This window comes from Molothrus ater, chromosome 17 (genome assembly GCF_012460135.2).
Source record: "Molothrus ater isolate BHLD 08-10-18 breed brown headed cowbird chromosome 17, BPBGC_Mater_1.1, whole genome shotgun sequence".
Lineage (NCBI taxonomy): Eukaryota > Metazoa > Chordata > Aves > Passeriformes > Icteridae > Molothrus > Molothrus ater.
In genome coordinates, this window is record NC_050494.2 from 7,445,269 (window position 1) to 7,470,730 (window position 25,462).

The 25,462-nt window shown below is 42.8% G+C and overlaps 1 protein-coding gene across 1 annotated transcript; it reads left to right on the forward strand.

The window, feature by feature from the left end:
• The first annotated feature begins 236 nt into the window (after nt 1–236).
• RPRD1B (regulation of nuclear pre-mRNA domain containing 1B) lies at nt 237–25,092 on the forward strand. Its single transcript, XM_036395508.1, has 7 exons — nt 237–485; nt 1,939–2,068; nt 3,112–3,245; nt 9,229–9,341; nt 11,147–11,273; nt 12,336–12,511; nt 22,617–25,092. The coding sequence occupies exons 1-7, from the start codon at nt 335–337 to the stop codon at nt 22,764–22,766; spliced, it is 981 nt and encodes a 326-aa protein (XP_036251401.1). The 5' UTR covers nt 237–334; the 3' UTR covers nt 22,767–25,092.
• The last annotated feature ends 370 nt before the right edge of the window (nt 25,093–25,462 follow it).

Here is a 25,462-nt window from a genome sequence, read left to right on the forward strand (position 1 = left end):
TGTGAGAAAAGTGTCGGGTGCCCGCAAGGCGCATGCGGTAGACACGTGACACTGAACTAACGGGGCTATCAGCGCCACAAAACTCCCGCGGGGTTGGGCAGGCGCTGTGAGAAAAATCGCGAGTGCTCACAGTGCGCAGGCGCCGAGGATGGTTGCGCATGCGCGGAGCCCGCCTGCCGTGCGGCCCGGCTCCCTCCGGCGCTCCGTACGATGCCGCCCCTCGCCCCGCGGCGGGGTCAGGGCGCGGGCGGCCATCTTGTGGCGGCGGCCCCGGCGGGTTGTTGTCGGTGAGGCCGCGCCGCGCCCCCCCCGCGGGCGGAGCAGCCCCGGCCCCATGTCCTCCTTCTCGGAGTCGGCGCTGGAGAAGAAGCTGTCGGAGCTAAGCAACTCGCAGCAGAGCGTGCAGACGCTCTCGCTGTGGCTCATCCACCACCGCAAGCACGCGGGGCCCATCGTCGCCGTGTGGCACCGGGAGCTCCGCAAAGGTGCGCGGGGGGTTTGTCCGGCGGGGGCCGCTCTGGCAGCCCCTGCCCTGAGGTAACGGAGCTGCCGGTGAGCGCGGCCGGTTCCTCCTGGCGGAGCTCCGCGGGCCGGCCCCGGGAGAAGTTGGTGTCCCGGGAGTTCGTGGGAGCCTGGGCGCTGTTTGGCCGCTGTGTTGTTGTTTACTAAACTTTGGGGGGAACGCCACGTGTGAGGGGAGTATCCGCTGATACCGGCGGCGGTTTGGGGAAGGCAGAGGACGGAGGCACAGCCAAGCGTGAGTTGAGAGGGAGGGGATGCTCAGCTCTGGGCGGGTGTAAAACAAGAGATGTACGAATTACGTTCCCCTGACTGTGCTGAGGCAGACTTGGAAGTGCTGTGGCTGTTTGGCTCCGTTTTTAAATTTTGGGTTTGAATTCATACAGCTCGCCCGTTACAGAATTAGTGAGAGGAGATAAGCAAAGAAAAAGTAGTTGCAGAAGTCTATAAAACTCTTTGGTGCTATCAGCCAGAAACATTTTGTGCGCGTTTTCCTTGCAGATTAACAAAAGGTGATTTCCCAGATGGCTTCATCCTGAAGTCAAGGCAGACTGCCAGTGCCTAGTGGAAGGTGTCCTGCCAGTGGCAGGGGGTAGGAACGAGATGATCTCTAAGGTCCCTTCCAACCCAGACCATTCTGGGATTGGATGCCCTGTCCCCAGCTACAGCCAGTGTCACCATTCCCCTGCGGACACCAGCACTGCGAGCCCCTTGGTGCAGCTGGGCTGTCTTCTATGTGATTGCTGCTTTTTGCCATTTGTAGTTTATTCATGAGTTTTTGAAGATCTGCCTTTGCCCTGTTGTGGAAATGAGCACCTTTGTTTTCTGCCTTCGATGTGTTGTTTTTTGTTGGGGGAACAGTGAAACCGACTAATTCTGGCTATATTGATACAGAAACTGGTGGTGTCAAAATAGGAAAATTTAAGGTGTATTGAAGAAATTTGATGTTAGGAGCATTGTTTGGAAAATTTTTGAGTCTCCATAATAGCTTTCTCCTACAGTTTTACTCATTCTGAGTTACACTGTTTTATTCGAGTATTTTTCCTGAAGTTAATTAATAAAAAATAAACTAATTGGTTTATTAATTTGCTGACGGGTTAGAACAGCTTTTTAAAATTATGTTTAAAATTTATTGGTTTTTCAGAGTTGAGGTGTCACTGTGCACAAAAAGCATTAAACTCATGTTTGTTTTATGAATTAATTAGAAAAGAGCAGAAGTGAGGATATTGAGAACTACTTGAAAGCCCCTGATTTCCTTTGGTAAAATGGAAATGTTTTGAACTTTGCTTTTAGACTGCAAAGCTAAACAACTATCAACAACTTTGAAAGCCCTGTTAATGATTCCAGGTGAAAGAAACAAGAAATAAATACAAACTCTCCTTTTGTTTTTTCCTTTTTTCTTTTTTTTTCCTTTCTCAGCAAAATCAAGTAGGAAACTTACTTTCCTATATTTAGCAAACGATGTCATCCAGAACAGTAAGAGGAAAGGCCCTGAATTTACCAGGGAATTTGAATCTGTTCTCGTGGATGCATTTTCTCACGTTGCCAGGTATGTTGCTGTATTTCTTCAGCTTTCCTCTCTAGGAATTTGCATTCTTGTAATTCAAAGCTTAATTCAATAGGATTTTATTGTTTTTTTTTTAAGTCTAGGGCATGCTTGTATTGTCTCTGTAGTAGAGATTGGATCCTGACTGCTTTGTGGTTGGGGACTGTTTAGTGTAAATGGGTAACTGTGTGTGCGACCCAGTCCTTCTCAGCTTTACATGTTTGTGAAGCTCCTACAGACTTTATTTCAATTGTTACCTAAAGATCTGGCAGATCTGTTTATGAGCAGTGGAATTGAGCAGTTGGGTGTGTTTGTTAAAGCCACATAATGAATGGCTCTGCCCCATTGTCAAAAGACTTTAAAAGAGCTGATGTTTTGGGTCACTGGGCTCTCACCAGCCTCCTGGTTTGAGCAGTTTCTTTGTGCATACCTGATCAGTAATATCCTTGCTGGAGGAACGAAGAATTTCATAGTTAAAAGGGGAGAAGTGATGCAGGCACCACCTTACAAAAAATGCACTGCTGTTTATTTAAGATTGTGTCTAAATGGCTTAATAAATCCTGTTACCTCAGCTAAACAACATTAATGCTCTGGATATTTGTTCTGGAGGGCTGTCTGACTGTCAGAGCATGCTCTGAGTGCATTTAAGTGCCTAATGATCCAATCAACCTGATTTTAATTGGGGTGTTATTGGCTGAAACAGCTGTTTAAAGTTAATACTCAGAGTTGTAAACTTGTCAGCCTCAGGGTTTTTTATAAACTCTTGTTGCAAATTCTGAATGATAGCAGATTTCTTCTTTCACAGCTTTCCTGCCCTTACTTTGAGGTGGGAATGGTGGGAGACTTCCAGGCAATCTTTAGGTCAAATAAAGGGGAAAATTGGCCACAAGTATGTTTTGCACAGTTTGTTTCAGACAACATGAACAAGATTCTCTCCAAATGTTCACATATTGCAATGGGTGCAGCTGCCAGTTTGGAAGATGCTCTCTGAAAACATAAGGAGTGTTGATCAGCTGAAGTGTAATGATTTCCCAATCTTTGAACAGAGAGGCAGACGAGGGCTGCAAGAAGCCCTTGGAACGATTGCTGAACATCTGGCAGGAGAGGAGTGTGTATGGCAGTGAGTTCATCCAGCAGCTCAAACTGTCTATGGAAGACTCCAACAGCCCCCAAACAAAAGGTAAATGCATATTGCTTCTCATGTGTGTTTTGTTCTTAAATTGGTGCATGTTTCACTGCAATTACTGTGAGGAGTTGAGCTGTTGCCAGAGCTGGTTGAGGAGATTCTTCAGGACTGTGTTGAGAAGTGTGATTTTCATTAAACCCTCAGTTCTGGTTTGCAGGTGTGCTGTCTTGGGGCTGGCAGTGAGCTTAACTGGGTGTGATGTCTGGGGCTGCTTGTGCAGGTTCAGTGCTCCAGGGCTGCCTTTTGGGGTGAAAGCAAGTCAGTGATGCAGGGAACTGGTGTGTCCACCTCAAATCAAGTGTCCTACTCTGCATCTCTGAGACTGCTCAGCTGGGTTATTAGAGTGTCTTATTCAATACTGTTAGTGCTTTCATTCTCATATTAATTGTTTTGTTTTCCATAGTTACTCTATTTTACTATGATGCAGAAAGGAGTTTTGAATAATTGAAGTCTGGAATATATGCCCCAGAAGCTTGTCTGGTCTCTTATTTTCTTCCACCAGCTGATGTCATTTGGAGAAAACTCTAACTTTGCATAATTTAATATCATTAGGACATCACAGGTATAACCTTATTACTGCATGAAACCTGTGAGAAACTGAGCATAAGCTTGTGTTTACTGTGCTTTGATTTACTGCTTTGGCAGATCTTGCCTCTTCTGTAGCACTTGGAGGTGTTTCACTGGTAGTGCTCCAGTGGATAGAGGGGAGCAGTGGGATGCCTCAACTATGGAAGGTGAGGGTCATTAAAAATCAAGAGTGTTCTGGTTAAAGGAATATTTGTCCACCTTACTGCTGAAGGAGGTGGATGCTCCATTCCTGGAAGTGCTCAAGTCCAGGTTGGATGGGGCCCTGAGCAAGCTTGTAGCAGGCGTTCCTGCCCATGGCAGGGGAGTTGGAATGAGGTGGCCTTTAAGGTCCCTTCCCTTAAGCCATTCTATGATTCTATGAAGTGTCAGTCTCTTCAAATGAGCTGGAATGACATTGCTGCTCTAGTCATATTTTTTCTATTGCCCACAGAGTTCTGATGATGTGAGAGAGTTGGCTTGGTCATTAGTAAAAAGCTCTTATGCCATTCTTAGGTGCTGAAAACAAGGCCTGATTGAGTTGGTATTTAATGTAGAATTTATAAGATATGAGCATAGATGAGATCTGCATGTGAAGACATCTCTGGCTATAGCTTTGTGCTTTGTCACACGTGCTTTGTGCAGAACTGCTGGATGGATGCTTTAGCAGCTCACACCAGTGCCCTTCCACCTGCCCCTGATTGAGGTATCCCCTTTGGAAGATGAGTTTTGCAGTTTTTCCCCCAAATATTGTGAGCCAACTGCCCTGACTAAAGGGGTTATCCCATCTCTATGGAGCCAGAGGGAGTCTGCTCTGGGGGGTGAAGGTGAACAGTCTCTGCATTAACTGGCTCATGTTGGGGTTCCTCTTGTCTGGGTGCAGTGAATGAGGCACCTGTGTGTTATCAAAAGCCAGAATTTACACTCCTGATAACCCTGACCTGATTAACTGAGGATTTGAAACTTTAATTTAGTGTGCCTGGGTAGGTGTTTCACAAGTGTTTAACTTTGAATCTAAAGGCATTGATAATTGATACCATGTGTTAGTTCCTGGTCATTTGGCAACCAGCTGTCCCTCACTGTCCTTTCCCTTTGGCTGATGGTGTCCACCACTTCTGCTGCTGTTGTCTTCTCAACTTAAAAACATTTGTACAGAATTAAACTTCCTAAGAGTAACAGATCTTTGTCTGTGGGAAGCAGAGTGGAGTAATACAAACCCTTGAAGAGCTGCTGTGTGCACAGCTTCACTTGGCAAGAAACTTAGATTTGCCTGGGTAATTAGAGATATTAATGTAGTATCTTTTATTTGAAGGAAGGTTCAGGCTTTTGCATGAGTGTGAATGTTACTGCCCTGTCAATTCATGGTCAAAAAGAAATTTGAAGGATTCAGCAGAATTATCCTGTGGGTTTTTTCCTTGCTTTGACTGGCATGTGTGCAAATTAGCTCTTGATGGTAAGAGCTAGATTCACTTGGGGGCTTTATGGATTTCTGACATAAATTGGTGCTTGAGTTTCTGGTGAGTTGCAGAAGGCTTTTTTTGTGGTTACTGTATTCCATTTTCAAACAGGTGAACAGAGGCAAGATGTAGATTAAGGTGTCCTGGTTTACAGATAGAACAATCGTTGTAAATGTGGAAAATCATAGTCCAGTGCTCCTCCAAAGCCTTTCTGGCTTGCTGGGTTTGTGGACTCCCAAGGTAGACACAGCTGAGAAATAGGCAATGTTAGTGTCTGTAGATTGGTACAAGCTGTGCTGTTAGAATGTTGGAGGTCCTTAAGGGCATCTGGTGCTGTTGATAACACCTGGTGCTGTGATAACAACTATTCTTTTCTTCAGCCTGAGGTACGGCAACAGGTCAGTGCAGGTAGTTCTCTGTTATTTTTCATACTGCAGTGTCTTAAATTCCTGGGCTGATGGGTGCTTCTCTCTGAGAAGGATAACTCTGCTTGTCTTGAGAGCATCACTTAGAGTTGTGTGACTTGCCAAAGTGCAGTGGAGTCCTGTATCAGTGAGGAAATACATTCTTAATGCTCATCAGTCAGTGTTTCAGTGGTACAGTTTGTTTCTTGTTTTGTCAGTAGCAAGGCCTTGGGTAATGCACAGCAATTCAGTTGTCTGCACATGCTGAGCTCCTGCTGTGGAGCAGAGCTGATTTCCCTTCAGAGAGACAGAGGGGTAAGACAACCAACCCTTTCTAAGCACTGTATTCCCTGGTTTGACTGCTCAGTGGTGCAGCTGACTACCAGATTTTAGTCTTTTGGGTTCCTTAAGGAGATATGCATATGCATGGAAATGAGCTTTTGAATATTGATACATTGTTTTATCTCTAAATGTATTCATTAAACTTGTATTTGCTTTCTCATTAATCTCATTTTTATTAGAATGTTTATTTTCACAAGCAATAGGGAAGAGAAAAGCCCCCATTTCTCTCAAAGATTGGAAAAAGTAGGTCTTAAAGGTTTGATGTGAAACCCTTCAGGCAATACAACCGATATAGCTGATGTGTTTTCTTTTTGTTGTCTTTGTAACAAGCAGTTGAAGAAGGTCCTTGAATGTGCTGTGATGTAGGAGTGTGTCACTCTTAACACAGAACTGAGATGCTCCCCAACTGCTTTCATTGTGTTTATGTTGCAAATTCTGGTGCAGAAAGTCAGACTTGTTTTAAAATATGGAGAAGAACAGAGAGGAGAGCAGGCAGGGAGGCTTCTGAGGGTAGCTGAAATGAAGGCACCTGGACACAGGGCTGGGTATGGTTTTGGAGCAGCTCAGCTCCAGTTGGGCTTACCCTAGGAGAGGCTGCCAACAAATATATATTGTAATGAGAGCTTCAGCAACCATAAATAATCTACCCCAAAGAGAGAAGGGTTTGGAGTGGTTGCAGGGGTTGCTGGCTCATTATAAGCCTGTTTGCCTCTGAACAGGCATCAAGAACTGAGAACAGGAAAGTGAGCACCTGAGCTGGGAAGATGCCTCAGGTGTCTAGCTGACAGGAAAAGCTCATAGTTGTCAGCAAGGCCTTGGACACTGTAACCTTCCTCAAGCCAGCTGAGATGGTTTGCAGCATAAAAGTTGGTGCAGAGATGTTTTTGCTGGTGTCTGTGGACTCTGCAACAGCAAGGTAACAGCAGCCTGAAGTGTCACTTCACAGCTGTGAGGAGAGCACTTGTCTGTTGTTTTGGAGAAATGGAGAGTGCTTTGCCCTTTGGAGGATTTTTGGGAGGAGTTCAATTTCCGTGAAGAGCACAGCAGAGGGGGAGAGCTGACTTCATTGGGGTTTCTCTGGCTTCTTTATGTCCATGTTGAGGTGGGCTCTTGATTTTCATGGAAGAAGCAGTCTGTATTCTACAAGGATATCTTGATTGTTTTGGTTATGTATTACATTCTGATCAGTTCTGCATGTTCTCAGTGCTTGTTTTCCCCTTCTCTGGCTGGATTTGACACATTTTTCTGCTAGTGTAGACTGTGGTGGTTAAATTACCCCTGGCTGGCAGGTTTTGTTAAGTTACCCAGGCAGGGTGTATCTGTGCTGTGCTTCTGTTCTCTTTCAGAGATCTTTTTGCTCCATATGCTCCTGGGTTTGCAAATAAGCAAAGGGGTTTTTTTCTAGTTTGATGAAATTGAGAAAGAGTTTCTAGAATTCTCCAGTGACTTTTGTCTAGGTTTGCAGGTGCTCAGCATCACTGATTTCAGAGTGCTTGCAGTCAGACTCATGTGGCCTTGTTCAGATGGAATACTCAATGAATTCTGAATCCTCTGTGTCAGAGTGGTGAGCAAGTGTAATGCTGTGTCTTGTGATAGACCAGTTGGCAACACAGCAGGAATAACTCTTCAGCAATTTGAATCCCAGCTCTCAATTTAATTTCACTTGTGTGATCGCTGTGGTCATGCATTCTTCTGTTGTTGGCTCAGGTTTATCCTCTGTTGGTTAATTATTTTATGATAAGTACACACAAGTGATAAATACTGATGACCTCTTGTGTTGGGCTGGGTAGTTTTAAATGCTCTCTTTGCCCACTTTCTCATCTGCTCATCTCCTGTTCAACCCAACTCGTGTTTCTCACAGACCTCAGTGGGCAGCAGCTGTTTTCCTTGGTCTGGTGCATCACTGGTTGTCAGTCAGATTGTCAAGCACTCATACATCAGTTGGATACATGCAATAATTGGCTGTCCTTTTCCTAGCCTAGGTAGCTTTGTTCTATCAAACATTAACAATTCCTTTGGTTTGGGGTAACTTCTGAGTGCTGCTTTGCCTTCCATTGAGTGAGTCTGTCCTCTGACAGATGTGTTTGTGTCTGCCTTGGGAAGGTTGTTCAGCTCTTTCCCCAATGAGCAGGATGTAACAGCTCCTCTCATTTCTCTCCATTAGAATGATGTTTATTCATATGTCCTACCTGACAAGGCAGGCAGAACTCTGCATTTAAGGACAGACCTTTCTGTTTGGTTCCCCATTAGAATGGGACAGTCTGGTTTTGTTTTAAATGGAGTGATCTTGGTTCTTCCTGTGTATCAAAGTATATACAGATTATTTTGGCAAGACTGGATTTCATTGAATGGATGTTCTTAAGACTGTCCAAAGATTTCTTACAAATTACCCCATATCTTATTATCTTTGGTGGCAAGTCTGAAAAATTATCTACCTTCTTTTGAAGGTTCTGTGACTGGATCAAAAGCTTCATTAAGACTTCTGACTCATTTAAATAAACTGTCTCTTCCCTTTCAAGCTAATGTTTGCCATGCTGAGGTTCATTTAACTAATGCTGTCTTGCTTTATGACATCCCTGTTTCTGAAGTGTTGCAGGTTACCTGCTTGGAGATTAGTTCATGCTTTGGTGTTGCTGCTGTCACATCTTGGAGTTGTAGTTTCACAGAACTGTCCTGAAGCCCTCATTTTGATGAAAGAGTGGAAGGTTGAATAATGAGCAATTGCTGTGTTGATTGTGGGACCACAGGGAGCATATAATTAATGCAGAAAGATAACTTGAAATTCTTCTGTCCTTGTGTACCTTCAGTACCTTGTGTACACCTCAGTGCTTCATTTCTACTGGTAGAAATCCTCACCTGTACACTCAGTGTTAGCCAGAGCATCTGAGGGTTGAAGTCTGTAATTTATTGACAAATAGCACATTTATTTGTCTTTCCTACTTTCATTGTGAGAGGCACAAACACATGAAGAGCACACTGCTCGTGTTTCCTCAGGCTGGCATGTACAGAGATACACGGGAGGAAGAAATCAATCTTTTATTACTGTTTTGCATTTGAGTGTTTGGAATATGATTCCAACATTAAAGTCCAGCTGTGGTCATCCCCTAGAGGGCTTAATCATCAGAGCATCCATCTGGTGTAATTCTTTGAAGTAGAGATAGCTAATGTGGGCAGATCTGGCATCCAAATGAGTTGTTTCTATGTCTTCAGTTGCAGAGGAGAAGAAATCTTTAAAGCGAACTTTCCAGCAAATACAAGAGGAGGAAGATGATGATTACCCTGGGAGCTACTCACCCCCAGACCCCAGTGCTGGGCCACTGCTGGTATGTGGGATGGGTTGAGCCTGGGAGGAGCTCTGGAAGCCATAGGGCCACCACCCATGTGTCACAGCCACCTCCCCTGTGTCACAGCCACAAGGTGGAGCTGACAACAAGTGAAATGGGTTTAGTGGCGAGATGCAGTTTGGGGTTGAGAAGTCCATGTGAAATGCAAGAGATTCCTTTTCCCTACTGCAATAGTGTGTCACTTCTGAGCAATTCCCAGTAATCTAACCCAAGGTCTGAGTAGTGCTGCCAGGAGAGAATCCCAAAGGACTGCTAGAAGAACAGGCCATATTTTAAATTCTTCTCAAAATCAATGTGTAGCTTCTAAAACCTAAAGCTGTGAACAGTTAATACACAATTTTCTTTCATAGGCCATATCTTTCTGTAAGTTATTATACAGCATAACATTTGTTATATTTGTATGGAACTGGTAGGAAAACCAGCACTGAAGACTTTAGAGGCTCCGTGTTACTGGTGTGGAAATATTTGGAATGAAATAGAAAATCATTGCAGCCATTTGAGGCTACAGAATGAACATATGTTAACCCAGAGCCTATTTGAAGGGGATAAAAAATTACACCATCCATCTGGTAAACTGTAAACATTGAAAAATAAAAATAAATAACAGTTGTCAAGGAAATAAGCGAAAATTTTGTTGTTGTTTTACCTCCAGATGCCTTGCAGTTTATGGTTTCTCTTGATTATAAACATTGTCACTGCTGGAAATCATTTGCAGTTTGCAAGGAAGTAGTAAATATTAGGTAATGGACCTCTTTGTTTTTCAGATTAAGAAAATATTTATTTAAAATCTGTTAGTGTTTTCAATAGCTTACAAACTATTGAACTGTAGTTTAAAAATCAGTGCTTGTGTTTATAGTCCTAGTGTTCTGTTTCAAAAACCTCCCCTACTTCAGAATTTTTTAAACAAAAAAGCAACACTTTGTTCTTCCTGTTCAGGCAGTTTCTCTGTTTAAATTTTTTTTGAGCAAGGAGGAAATACAATGTGTCAGGGATGGTCCTCCTAGAGCTCTCCTCATCCACGTCCTTTTAAAGTTTGGCTGCATTTTGAGTGAATTAATTCAAACTGACACGTTTTTCCTCAGTGCACTAAAGCCAGCTGAGAGATGAGCTGAGGGCACATCAAGAGGCCCATTTGAGTTGCAGAAAGCTGTGTGCTTGCAGGAAGCTGGGTGAGGACAGCCATGGCTTTGCAAAATCAGGAGATTACAAAGTTTGATTTGTGGGAGAAGCTTTTGTCATCATTGGAGTTTATAGTCAGTAGCAAGTTACAGAATTCTAAACCTTGTCATGATGGAAATTTAGTATAGTTTTGTTTGGGCTGATGGAAATTTGGTGTTAGGTGTTTTTGCTCTGTCAGAATGCAGCTTTAGAACAGAACAAAATGGTGCCTGTACACTCCAGAGAGGCAGAGACTGTCAGGGATGCTTGGGTGGAAGATTCAGTCCCAGCTTGGGGCAGCACACAGGGCTGGTGGTTCTCTCAGACTGGTGTGGTCAGGTCCTTCTCAGCTATGTCTTAAATGATCACTTTTCTTAATTGGACTGAGAAGTTTCCCACTGCAGAGCCTTGAAAAGGATGGCCCTGCTGTAATTATGCAGGAGGAGCTAAACACTGGGATAGTGTAAACTCAATGAATACTCCTTGTGTGAGGTTTAAAAATTACTTGAAGAAAATATTCCTCAAATGGTGCCTTTCAGAGGTGGGTGAGCTCCTCTGCAGTGACCACATCCCTGGGAAGTGGATGTGGTTAAGGTTACCTGGTTTTACTGTTGGTTCACTTGTAGACTGAGGATTTGATCAAAGCCCTACAAGACCTGGAAAATGCAGCATCAGGAGATGCAACAGTGCGGCAAAAAATTGCTTCCCTGCCTCAGGAAGTTCAAGATGTTTCATTACTGGAGAAAATTACAGGTATGAGACTGGAAGATGAATGAACATGGGTCCAAAGAATAACTTAAAAAAAAAAACCCACGCTTTGATTTCTAATAATCACAATGTATGGTGGAGTGAATTCCTGCTTTTGTGTCCTTGCTTTGTAGTTCTGGGGTAATTAACAGATAGCAATCCTGTGACTAACACTGAAGATAAAACTTACATAGTTGCTTCCTTTTTTTGGCTTGGACTGAGGCTTTTGTACTTTGAGAGAATCATCAGCATTTTACAAGAATATAAAGGAAATCGAGCCAGAGTTCTCAAGTGGATGTGTTTGCTCTTAAACACCTCAGCTGTTAAGATATCTTGAAGTTTTATCAGACTGTGCTGAGCACACACATAGTCCTTGATTGATATATTTTCAAGTTTTACCAGACTGCTGAGTACACACATAGTCCTTGATTGCTATAGAAAAGGCAAATTTCTACCCCCGTTAATCTGTCAGTCTTTGTTTAAATTAACTTCTGCAATTGCATTTGAAAAGTAATTTTAATAGAAGCATTTAGAGGTTGAACTGATTTGACTCTTGTTCCTGGAGGTAGTTTTAATTTAGAACTCATTATGAATTATCACTTATTTGGCCGTTCATAATATATTCTTACAGTGTCCAACTGGACTGTGTTAAATTCTTAGATTTTGTCAATACATTTGAAATTGCTCCTATATAAGAGGAATTACCAAGTGCACACAGTGTTTAAATGTAGAAACCACCTGATTTGTTTACCTGAAGGTACTTCTAACATTTTAATTAACCTGTTCATAGAGGCTTACTATTCATAGATTTATCTCCCTGCTTTCACTGACATCTCTGCAAAGATTAAATGCAGTCAGTTATGTCAGTGTCTAAAATACAGCCCACAAAGGGTGTACATCCTATTTCCTGTTACCCCTGTGATAACAGCCCTTATTTTCCTGTCAAGCCAGAAGTATATTTACGAACAAGATGTTATTGTGCCTGCGGCTCGTGAATCGCAGCCCTTCTGTCAACGATTGGAAGTTTTAAACTTTGTCCTCTAAATCACCCAACACTTTTGCACGCAGACAAAGAGGCTGCGGAGCGGCTCTCGAAGACGGTGGACGAGGCGTGCCTGCTGCTGGCCGAGTACAACGGGCGGCTGGCGGCCGAGCTGGAGGACCGGCGCCAGCTGGCACGGATGCTCATCGAGTACACCCAGAACCAGAAGGATGTGCTCACGGAGAAGGAGAAGAAACTGGAGGTGAGTGCTTGTTACTGGAGCTGGCAGAACAATTGGCTCACCAAACGCTCGCCCTGGACTCCTAATCTATGGGTTTCTCCAGAGGGGAGATGATTCCGGGTGTTACCTTTACGTAGTTCCAGGTCCTGCCTTCACATTCGATTCCAGGTCCTGCCTTTACTTTTGGTTCTAGGTTCTCTAGGTTCTAGTTGTCTTTACACTTGGAGAAAAACGGGTAAGAAAGTGGTGTCAGATCTGCAGAGTGCAAATCTGTCCTGATGTTTAGTCTAGATGTCTAAATGCACCTGGAAAGCCCAGAGTTCTCTACTTCTTAAAGAAAAATAGACTTGCCTAACACATAGCTTATTTTGTTATGACAAAATTTCAAAAAATTAACCTTTTTCAAAAAATTAACCTCCCTTTGCCATAATTAGTTGAGTTTTTTTTTATACTGCTTGGGTTTTTTGTTATTTTCCTGATGATTAGGTATCCTTCATCTGCTTCTTGAACCCCTGCTTGTTTAGGGGAAGCAGTTCAAGCCAGATCTTCTGCTCTGCATCCTTTAACAGCCACTTACCCACAGCTTCTGTGGTGCAGTGTAAATGGGGCTGGTAGTGAAAGACAATGACTTGTGTTTCCTGTACAGCTCCTTTGAACAGGGAGGGCAGGACCCTAAAACAGCCTGGGGCTGAGCTGAGCCCCCTTGCTCAGGCTGTGCAGCCAGCTGTTTACAACTGTTTATCCGAAATGTGCCTTCTCCGTGGAAGTTCTTTCAGCAGCACGTTGTGGGACTAGCGAGGAGTTTAATTAATGGCTGTGGTTGTATGTCACTCTGCCATCTGCTAAACTGCCCCTTGGCGGCACATTAAGGGCTTCTCTGCACCGCCGTGCTGGTGATGAGCAGCTGCTGCGGGGTGGGATGGGAGGGGATGTGGAGGACAAAATCTCCTGGAAGGAGACTGAGCTGCAGCAATTGCAGTCTCTGTTTACTCTCATGGCAAACCTCCTCCTCTGACAGCTCGGCAACATTGTTCCCAGATAAAATTCATTTTGAGTGTTTTCTCTGCCTGTGTTTATATTGGAGTTTCTCAATGCCTTGTGACTGAATTTCTTCAAGCATAGCATCAGTCTTATGACTGAGTCAGAAAAACACTTTTAGATGTGGATACAGATGATGCCATGAAACCAAATGTCTTTTGGTAACTGATTTATTTTCTGTGGAAGTCTTGGGTCAGATTTTGAGGTTTTTTTCTTGCTTTAAGGACACCTTTGTGTATGTAAAAAAAAATACCTAAATGATACATACTGCTATAGGTAGCAAAATGCTGCACAACAATATTTTAAAAGGCCCAGAACAATTAATAATTTTGAGTCAGCTTGAGACTTTGAAACAGAGAAATCGATAATGACAACATGAAATTAAAATTTCTAATGCATTAGCTGAAATGTTGTGACAATCGTGGAGGTTTTTTGTTTGGAAAATATCCTTTTGCTAAAGAATGTTACTTGAAAATTGTAACTCTGGCAGAGGCAGAAATGTAACCCTGAAAATTAAGTGTTTTGCTGGTTGAGTTGCTTTGTTAATGCTTGTAATCCTGCTGATGGCAATGGGACGGGCTGCTTGCACACTATTAGGTGTAAACGCCATTCTTCACTACATTAGAAAATAAAGAATGATCCTATTTAAATATTAGGATTTTATTAAGTATCAGTTTAGGTTGGCATCTTTGTCATTCTGCCAGACAAGAGGGCCTCAGTGCTGTAGCAGTGTAAACAGAGTTGCAGGAAATGCCTCTCCAGCAGTGAACATGAGGCACGATTGATATTCCTGTCAGCTCTCAAACCTCAGTGAGGGATCTTGCCTGATTACAGCATTCCATTGTTCTGCCCTTGTAGAGGGTTAATAAACAGTGGAAGATGCTGGTTACAGATAAGGCAGGCCAGATCTGCTTATCAGTTTTATTTGAGTCTTTGATGTTCTCACAGTATTGATAAGCCTGTATTTTTCTTTGTAGTGCTAATAAGCATTTTACTAGAAGGATCTGAAACTTGTAACAATTAAAAATGTATTAAAAACCAAAACATTTACTCAGGCAAGGTCTGAAATGAGAAAATAACTTAAAACAATCTAATTTTAAATATCTACTAATTGTAGGCTTTGCTCTCTTGAAGTATCTTTTCCAGAATCTTTGGTACTTTGAGATTTTCCTCTTGTGCTAAGGAAGTTTCCTCTAAGTTTCCTGACTTAGATGAGAGGATGTGTTTGGATGGAAGATGGATTGTTTACTTCACCATCCTCATCCAGCCAAGGCTGTTGGTTGGGTAGAGGGGCTTCTGACAAATAAAAGTCAGGGATATATTTTAAGAGATGGAAATACCTAATTTGGAAATTACTCTGGATGTTTTTGTATTTTATTTACTTGCAAAGTCTTTCACTGAGATAGCAATGAAAGCAGCTAATCTGTGTCTTTTTGAAAAGCAGCTTTTATGGTCTAAAGAGCTGCAGTTGTTTACTAATCCTGTTAATCCTGTCCCTCATGAAACAGCTAATTGTCAAAACATACATAAACTCAGTATGTTTGTGTCTTGTGGGCTAATACTCAGAATACTCTGCATGTCAAACCCCTGTGACACAGCTCTTGCCATCAGTTGCAGTAAGGCTGTTTAACTGAGGGACACTGCTGAGGAGCATGCTGAGGCTTTGGAAAGGAATTACACATCAGCATGGACACAGCTGGCATGAGTAGGGATTGAAACAGTGAGAGGCAAAGCAGCACTGGTGATTTGAAGGGAGAAAGCTGTAACAGAGCCTGAAGATCATAACATATGGACAAACTCTGGTTTTAGGGTAGCAATGGAATAAATCAAAGTGTAATAATTAGGATTCCCTTATCCTGGGAGTGGTATTGTGATATTTTGACTGCAGTCTAAGAGCACTTAAGAAGGTAGATTTTCTTTAATTCTATCAGTCACTAAAATCAGCTGGCCCCAAATTGATACTAAAGAGCCTATAACAAGGCATATATCTTCAAAGGTAAGTATTCCTCATGTTAACTTCCTGAAGGGTGTGGGGGATACTGTCATTCAACCGCTGAACACTGAATTTCTTTTAAAATAGTGCTTCATCTTGCTCAGCAGTTGTGGGCTCGATACTGCAGCTGCAGTTTGAGCTTCCTTGCCAGGGATAGATCAGAGGTGGCCTGGACATTCACAATAGCAGATGACAGGAAATAAAATCCACTTTCAGATGGGCGTAGAAGCAGGAGCTGTTGTTTCTATAAGAATGAGATGTGTCCTTGTATCTCACAGTAGTATTGAACTTCCAATGGAAGTTTCCTGATTTGTGTTATTTTTGGCCATTGCTGCACCATTACAATTACTGAGCACAATCAGCTGGGGAGGTTTTTTGTCCTCAAGCACCTGAGCCTGCAGAACTTCAAGGAGAATTGTCTTTTGAAGTCAGAGCACTCTTCTGGAATGCATGGCAGGCAAGGAGAAAAAATTCAGGGAATTAGTTTGTGTAAAATGGAAATGCAGTGGGGAGAGAACATCCCCTGTTGGTGTACCAGGCAGGTGTAAAGTAAAGTCAGGTAAACAGAGGAGACTGGAAGAACCCAGGAAATGGCAAATTGTGTAGAAGCTTCATAGGAACCTGAAATAACTACTGTCAGTAGGAAACCTAGAGTGAGTGGAGGGAGGGTTTTTTTGATCTGATGGGGAGAAGAGGCAGAAAAAATAGAAGATTGTGCAGTCAGAATTTTTGGTTTGATGTGCAGTCAGTGAGGGTAATTCTTCCACATACCTTCTGTATCTGTGTTGGTGGAAGGTGACATGAGGAACAGTGTAACACAGGCAGCGTGGGTGGAGCAGTGTATGTACTCAAAGAAGTGTGCTTACATGTCTGCAGCTATAAATCTAAAGAACATACTGTATTTAAGATCCAGCTTAGGGGAAATATTCTGATTCTTGGCTGCAGCTGAAAAATTGTCACTTAGAGTCCTGCTGAGGGCTCTGGGGTTTTTTAGGTGTTCGTGAGTTTTAATATTCATGGCTTCAAGGCACCTTTAATAAGGTGTTAATGCCGTGCCCACACAAATTTGCAAACCCTCTTTGATAATGCATCTCTGAGGGATGAAGTGCATTCTCACTTGAGGTTTTCTGGACTGCCCAGCACTATACATTTTCTTGAAATACAATTTAGTTCAGTGGGTTAATAGGCAGTTTATTGCTGTGCTGCTTCCACTGCCTTGGTCTCTGTAGTGTGTCCCTGTTGGCACGGCTTTGTGGCTGCCTTCCTTCAGACAGGAATTCTTGGGTTCTGTGGTATATTCGTTTCAGTGGTTTAGACAGTGAAATAGGAGATGAAATTTTAGGGCTCCTGCCAGGAAACAAAATTGTCATTATTTCACACGTGTGAAGTAGCAGGAGTGGCTGTGGGTCAGCAGCAGAGTGGGGTCAGCTCTGCCACCCTGGCAGGGAGATCGTGAGCTTGGAGCACCCAGACAGTGCCAGACCTGGGTCTGTAGGACCGAACTGGTGACTAATGGGGCAAGAAATGCTGGGCTGTGCACCAGTCCTGCCAGCTGTGAGCCACTGGTGCCTCTGCATGTGGGGCAAGAGCTCAGGCTGCTCTGTAGGGATGTGAGCTCACAACTGCAGGGAATGTGGGTTTGTTGGGCCATGTATGGCTCGAGGCAACAGCTGTGTTTCTTTGCACAATGGAAAGATACAGTTCCTTCATTTTGTAGGTGCTTGTAGATATTTATAATTACAGTTGTGCTGCAAATAGAATAATACTAAACAATAAAAGTATTACATATAATAAAAATAATACAATATTAACATACCATGTTTTTATGCATTTTAGTGAAGTGAATGAGTGTTGACCACTCTCTTGCTTAGCTAGAAAAGCATTAAGATGCTTGGAGAGGTGAATGTAGCTGTTGGCTTGTGCCCTGGATGTTGATTTTTATGGTGAACATCAATTGTACCCCTCTCAATGTTTATTTCTGGAAGGTTATTTGGCAAATGCAATGGTGACTTTGTCCATCATACAGTGGCAGCAGGCTGGGCTTTTTCTGAGAGCTTTTGAGCATTGCAGAGGTTGAGGCATTCCCAGCAGCTGGAGAAATGCTGCTCCTCTACTGCTGCCTCTTCTGTTGTCCTAAACAAAGAGGAGAGCAAGGAAACGAGTTCTGGTTTGAGAGCACGTAATTCTGCCACAAGCAAAAACACCATCTCTGCTGAAGTGTGATGAATGATGAAGAAAAAAGCCTTGTCAAATTTAAAAGAGCAAGACTGAACAAATTTAAGGTTGAAAATGAACTGAAGACTCTGTAAGGAAATACATCATTCAAGCTCTGATTCCTGGACTGCATCTTTCAGATAAAACCTCAGATTTTCTGGTTTAGTGCTGCTGCAGAATGAGGAAACCTGGTTTCACCCTGGCATTTGGTTTCACTTTGCTTTTGAGGAGGGTTCTGCTCCAATGAGCTTGTGGAATGGCAGAAGTTTTCCTTTCTGTTCTTTTTCTAGTGAATATGTTTTAAAAGTACTGTGCAGAGGTTAAGTGGCAAGGAGCAGAAGGTAAGGAATACCTAATCAGCCTGCTGCAGTACTGTGGTATATTTAATGTTTTTAAAGAGAGGTTTTACTTGGACATACAATCACATGGCTGTCAGACTTCTCACTTCACTACATACTCTCCAAATTCCTGCTGAACCTCTGATGCATTTTTCCCCTGGCTTGTTTGTGGTCTTCTGCTTTCCTACAGCTGGCTCAAGCTGCATCATATCAAAACTGCGCCTGACCGGCTGCTCTTCTTATTCACTTTCCAAATTCTCATTAATGCTTAGCTAGATGTTTTTTCAGCAGATGCAATTGCTGTGATGACTTACAGCATGTTCCTGCTCGACCCTGCGCAGGAGAGGACGTGTCCAGTACACACTCTGAGCCAAAATAAGCTGAAATCTCTGCTGTGGAACGTGACAAGGTGAACCAGGCCACGCAGCAGTGCTCAGGATGAATTTCCTGTCATGTTGATTACAGCCAGTTCTATAATGTTCAAGCATGGCTGCTTTGGAATGAAACACTGTGTCAGCTTCATTCAGCAGTGGCTAATTCTGATTTTGCATTTGTTTCAAGGACTGAGTATCTAATTCTCTTGGCCACTGAGGATGTAGAACGCCATGCACTGAAAGGAAATGTTGATTAGCAAAAGCATCCGTGTGGCACAGAGCCAGTTTCTTCCTCTATCATCCTGAAACTCCTGCTTCCAGCAGAGGTCTCATTATTTTGTCTAAAAAAAGCAAATAGCATCCAAATACTATTAATCTTAATATAAACCTACTGAGCAGTGAGACAATCAGCTCAACACAGAGTACAAACGAAGGCCTCGGAAAGCAGCAGCTTCTTAACTGGACTTTGTGTTGTTCAGTTTCATGGAGTGGGAGGACCTTGTAGAAAAATCTGCAAGGTGAAGTTTCCAGGCATGTCATGGGCTATGTGAAAAACATGGTTGCCTATAAAACCTGCTTCCAGAGTCCTGTGTTGCAGAATATGTCCAGAACTTGTGGAAAAAGCAAAGCCCTCAAGCTGGAAGGGGGTTCAGTGGCTCTGCTGCTGTGTATTCTTGAGGGGAGCAGCCAGCATTCCCTGTCCCAGCTCTGGCTCGTGGTCTCTCCACTCCTTGACAGCTCTGCCAGGAATCAGCACAGCATCTCAGGCCCAGAGGGATGGAGAGGGTTAAGCATAGAGCAGTTTCCTGCCATGCTCTGTGATGTGTATCCAATCTACCCAGTAAGTATTCATCTATTCTAGGAAATCTTGGTTTCTGGATTACTCCCTTAGTTTCCATTCCTGAATTTATTGATGTTTTTCTGAGCCAGTTTTGGTTTGGGGGCTGTTGCTGCCTCTTCCTTATGAGAATTTTTTCTGTCTTATTTTTTCAGTTTGGTTTTTAGCAAGTAGGATTTAGGCCTTTGGTGTTGACTAGATAATACTTACATTTACTTATTAGTAAGGTGGAATTACTTAGAATTGAAAGGAATGTCGTTCTCAAGGTGACTTGATGTTTATTTTTTGTCATCATGTGCATACAAAAGTCTCTGTTCAAACTGGGAGGATGTTTCTGAAAACTTAGTGTTCCATGTAGCCCTCAATGTAGAGTATCCCTGAAAATAAGGACATGCTAAGAGCAATATTTTCCTAAACACTTGAAGCTGTTAACTGTGAATTTGGAAGCAGGTTGGTGTTGTTAATATGCAGAAGAATTGCTCCTAGGTCTGTGTGTTTGCTAGCAGCAGTGTGGTTTGGACACATCTTGGTGGTTCTTAATTTGTCAGTGTGTTTTATAGGAACTGAGCTGTCAGGCAAGGAAGTCATTGGCAAGATTCTCCCTCCCCTAAGTGGCTCTCTTGGGAGAGGAATGTTCTTTGCATCTAATGTAACTCTAATGGTCATGCAAATCATCTTCAGCTCAAAGGCCATCACATTCCAGCCCTGACTGTCTATAAGAAGTGATGGATCCTGGTCAGTTTTGGCCTGAAAATGGCAGGACATTAGTCTTTCTTTGGAGGTTGTACCTGGTTTTACATAATTGTTTTTTCTGGATCTATAATTGGATCCATAAATCCATAATTGTTTTGTGTGGATCTTGGCAATTCAAGCCATATTTGAGGTATTTTCTTGGCATATGCCTGGAATTTGCAACTTCTTTTCATCTTCACTGCCCATTTATCAGACCTGGAGGACTTGCCAACTGCCTTGCCCTTCTTTTTTTTTTTTGTTCCTATCTTTAGTGGGAATTACTACAGAAGAAAGAAACACCTGCTGATACTTGCTCTTGACAGTTTGGCATTCTTGAGGAGGAAGTGCTGCTCATTCTTTCCTGGCTTGATATCCATCGCTCCCTGACAATGGTGTGAATTATGGATTTTAAAATATTTTTAAGATGGTTTTCTGTGGATCTCTAAGTCCAGCCTCTTCCACCTTCTCTGTGCCAGCATTTGGAGCTCAGTGGATGTTCCTGCAGTCTCTGCTGTGTGTGCAGGAGCTGGGGTGCTGCTGTCTCCATCTCCAGCGCTGGGGGTGTGCCAGCCCTGAGCTGGGCACTCTGGGCACTCTCTCCCTATCCCCAGCGTTGGCTCTCACATGCTTTTGGAGGAGAATCCCAAGTGTTGGAATGCTGTGCCTCCATGGCATCCCTCTTTATCTGCTGCTGCTCTCTATTCATGCCAAGGAATCTGGGGGTTTGTTTTTATTCTCTGTCTTCATCTCGTGAGTTTCTCGACTTGTTTCACTCTTTAAGAATTCCCAAAAGAGTGTGATTAGGGCTGTGGGTACATTCTTTTTTCCTGATTCTCTTTCATTAAAGCAAGACAAATCCTCACAAAATTAATGTGTGCACCTTGAGGTGGTTTTTTTTGTTGCTGTTCTCTAGGCATGAGAACAGCACCTTGCAGTTCATGGAGCTGGGAGGGCTTTGTTTGGACTTGATTATTTCACTGTGTATCCTGCGTATGTTCACAGAAGCGTTTGGTTATATTAACTCACTGAGCCTCATAAAGGATTTAAGTTTGAAATAGGCTGTTAAAAGGCATTTCTGTTTGGTGCTGGCAGGAAATTTATGGGATGCACTTACACAGCCATTGCAGGGGTATCGGGAGTTGTTGCGATTGACGGCTGCTCTCACTGTTCTAATTCAAAATAATGAAACACAGAGAGTGTAAACTCCTTGCTTGTAACCCCACAGGAACTGCTGTGCTTTGATGTTTGGAGAAGGTGAAGAGAATTTCCATCACTGAGAAGGTTAGAAAGTCTGGATTAAAGTTGTAAACTCTTCAGAAAGATGTTTTGATTAAACATGTGCCTAGTTTCATTTGATCTTCAGAGATATAAACTTCTGTTCTTTTGCCAAGTAATTAAGAAATGAAAAGTGAATTGATATTCTAGCTGGCTGTGTGGCAGTCTGTTCTGTGTATTTTTTTTTTCTTAAGCTCATTGTTTCCTGCATTCTGGAGGTGCCATGAAAAGTAGGCCACATGTAGTTGAGTAAAGACTGGCACATTAAAAATAATTATCTGCTATTGGAGTTTTAGTCCTTCAGTTGCTGTCTTCTCTGACTGTTACATGAATATAAAGAATCACAAAACTTTGAAAATTGCATAAACACTCTTTAATTAAAATCTTCTGTATTGGATAATTTGGATGTGTACTGGGCTGCTCATAAGTGGCTTCTCACCAGAATAGACCAAGGTACAGTTCTTTCTTTCTTCCATTTTCAGGGTCCAAACTCCTCTCTCTCCTCATTAGGAACACAAGTCACTGGTGTTTCTGAGATCTGGGGGAATTTCTGCACATGGATAGGGATTCCTTACTGCACTTTTACTACTGAATCCAGACCTCATTTGTGGAAAAACCACTTTCAAGTTTCCCTCTTTGGAGATTTTTAGCTTGCTCTTTTTTCCTCTGTAATAAAATCCTGAAGATGTTAATGTCTGTAGCTGGTGTGGATGTGCCTTTCCCTGGTTTACATTCCGTGGTCCTACACAAGTTTCCATGGTGTCCCTGCCATGCCAGGGTTGTAATGTGAGCTCATAAAGGAGGCCCTGTTTGACAACCAAAACTTGGGTTTGATTTAATAGCTTGAAAGGGGGAAATTGGATTAATTAAGTGTTGAGAATTGATCACATTTGAAAGCAATGAGTATTTTGGCAGCATACCTGTGGTGTGCCTCAGCCTGTGGCTTCTGGCAGTGGAAGAGTATCAGGAACATTCTGGCAGCAGATGGGAGTCAGTATTTGGGGAAGAACACAAGGATAAAGCAACTCTGCACTGACACTTCTCTCAAATGCTCTATCAGGCCCTAGTGTGTGCTGGTTTGGGGACATTTTACATGTACAATTAGTAAGGCAGGGCAGGGTTATTAGTTAGGGATGCCAGAGCCTGTGGGCAGGCTGTGAATTTGGGGCAGATGGCAGGGTCCGCAGTCATGCCAGCAGTTGCTCAGAGCAGCAGGGCCTGGCTGCTTTCCTTGAGTCCTCACCTGGAAGAGACTCCTGGCTTAACTAACAGCACTGTTAATTAACCTGTGCTTAATCTTTGTTCCCTTGTCTCTTTCCCTCAGGAATATAAACAGAAGCTTGCTCGGGTAACCCAAGTGCGCAAGGAGCTGAAATCTCACATCCAGAGCCTTCCAGACCTGTCACTGCTGCCCAATGTCACAGGAGGTCTGGCACCTCTGCCATCTGCTGGGGACCTGTTTTCAACAGACTAGAACAAACCATGTGCCCCAGTTTTCATTATTACCAGCAGAAGAAAGAAGACTGGTGTTGGCTGGAAGTCCAGTCTTCCAAGATCTGCAGTAGGAAGGACCTCGCAGACCCTGCTTTGAACCTCTTGGCTGCTCATACTCACCCTCTCTGTGTGCACTGGCTCACGGGAGGGGAGGACGAGGAGTGAGTTTTGTGAGCTCTAAAGGGAGTGGGGGTGGTCTGTTTAGGCAAACTTCTCTCATCTTTTCCTGTACTCTTTAGTTACTGTTTGCCCTTAGCACTTGTTACCCCCACAAAGATCACGAATCATGTACACACATACCTGGGAAGCTTCCAGAGGAAGGTTGACTGTGCAGCATCTTCCCTCTGTACAAATATTGTATTATTTCTGAATCAGTCTCATCTGTTTTAGTTGGGTTTCTGAGCCCCATCTCTGGGAGCCGTGGAATGGCTCATGGGCCTCATAGGGATGTGTGTGCATGCCAGTCCTGTGCCATGTCAGGGGAAGCATCTGCTCAGCAATGGTACAGGGAAAGATTTGTTCCTAAACCTGCAGTTCCTCTTAATGCTGTGGCCTGATGTGAAGGTAGTTCTCATTTGGCATGGATGTAAATTGAAGTCACAGGCAATAAAAATAAGCAGCTTTTCTTTGTGAAATTAGAGATAGACTCATAAGTTACACTGTGCTGAGCAAAGCAGAACTGGATGTTACCTAAGTGGGAGTGGAAGTAAATTTTGTTCTAGCTACCTTAGATTTATACCACATTTTTCCTCTTCATTATATGAAATCAGATGGTAATGGAAGCTTTGATTTAATGACCTGAGAGGCTGGAATGGTGTGTGGCAGCTGCTGGTGTCCCTGTGACAGGCGCTGCTAGGTCTGCTCTCAGGGTGGTTACACTGAAAATCCAATGATATAAACTCTCTCCATAGCTTTAGTGAAGTTGTCTGATGCACAGATGTTAAATGTGGTATAAATATTTATTTATATAGAAAATAGACCCATATATATGCATATATCCTGTATGCACATGTACCCTGTCCATGCATGTAGATATTAGAAGGATGTACTTAATTTTGTGTCACAGATTGTAAGTTGATTTTTATAATCAGGAAAAGTGTAAAAAACAAAAAAGGTAAATTTAAAAAGCTCTTAATTCCATTATGTTGCTGGCTAGTGTTTTAGCTGCCAGGGGTGTAGTTACATTTCAGTTTGTGTGTTAGGTGTGACAAGCTGGACTCTGATCACTGAACCATTCCAATCTGGATACAATTCTGTTTAAATTTAGCACCTCTCACTATAAAGCAGGTTCTGTTTCTGGAGACACTTGATCTGGTAACACAGGTTTTGTAAGACAGAGGATGAAGTGAGCTGAGATGCTCTCTCTCTGCCTCCCTGTGGTTTTGAGCTGGTGTCAAAGCCAGGAGAAGAAAATGCAGAAATGCAAAGCTCGTTCTGCTCCGCATTAATTTATTTTTCAGGCAGTTCAGTAGCCCGGTCAGCATTCAGTTACAGCAAACACCACCACAGCATCTTTTGATCATTCAGTTGTTCAGAAGCTCACGTCCTTTTCCTACTGACACTTCCTTTTGTCCTTTTTTAATGCTCCTTGCACCCTCACTGCCCAGCCTACAGATGTTTTTTTCTCTTTAGTTTACAGGAATTTTTCCAGTGGCAGAACTCTGTGTTCCCTGAGTCGCTTTGACTGTGCAGCCTTTTATGGTCCATACTTTAGATTAAACACTGTACATTCTCTCTGCTTTTGCCAAAAATGAAAAACAAACAAAAAAAAAACCCAACACCAAACTTCAAGAACCCAAACCAAAAGACTTTTCCATCCTGATTCAGCTCACAGAGTTACCCCGAGGCTGTTAAACCAAGTTATTTTGAGCATTGATTGAATGTGTATCCATTATAGGACAAAAACTGTCAAAAACTGATGTAGACAAATGTGTTGGCATCTCACGTTTGTGTTTTGGGCAGATCTGTGAGAGAGTTGTCTGTCTGTTTTTTTTATTTTTTAATTGAAATGTTTTGATTTTTTTTCTGAATATATGCGTGTGTTTTATTTTGCTTAATTTAAATGAAGTCTTGTAGTTTTTAATTTTATTTGTTTTACTTTTTGGGCAAAGGGCATCTGGTGAACTGGGTGACATTTTCTGAAGGTTAAACAGATTTATCCACAGTGTGTCTTTTTTAACAAAAGCTTAAATCTGTATATTAATTGACTTAGGAATTAATTTAGACATATAGGCTGCCATTTGACAGCAGTATATTCTGAAATGTCTCATAGATATCTATTTTTGAATAAAGAGGGTGTCATTGAACAGTAGTGTCCTTTCCTCAATGCTCCAGCACCTTGTGGGTTTTGTTTGGGTTTTTTACCTTTCTAAAGCCCAGGCAGTGACTTGGGGAGATCCTTGTGTCAGTTTTCTGTGCAGAGTGGAAATGGGGGATTTCTGTAGGACGTGTCAGTTGTTACTCTGGGAAAAATACAAATAAAAGGCAAACCTGGAATGGGAGGAAGGTGCCTCCCTGCATGAGCACCAGGAGCTGCTGTTCCAGAGGGTCAATGTGATCGAAGCCTCTCAGCTTTGGGGTCTTCACGTTGCCTTGGGAGTTAATTCTGGAGATTTTGGGGAGGTTTAGGGGTTCTTCAATTAACCAGTCTGCAACAGCCTCTGTGGGCAAACAGTG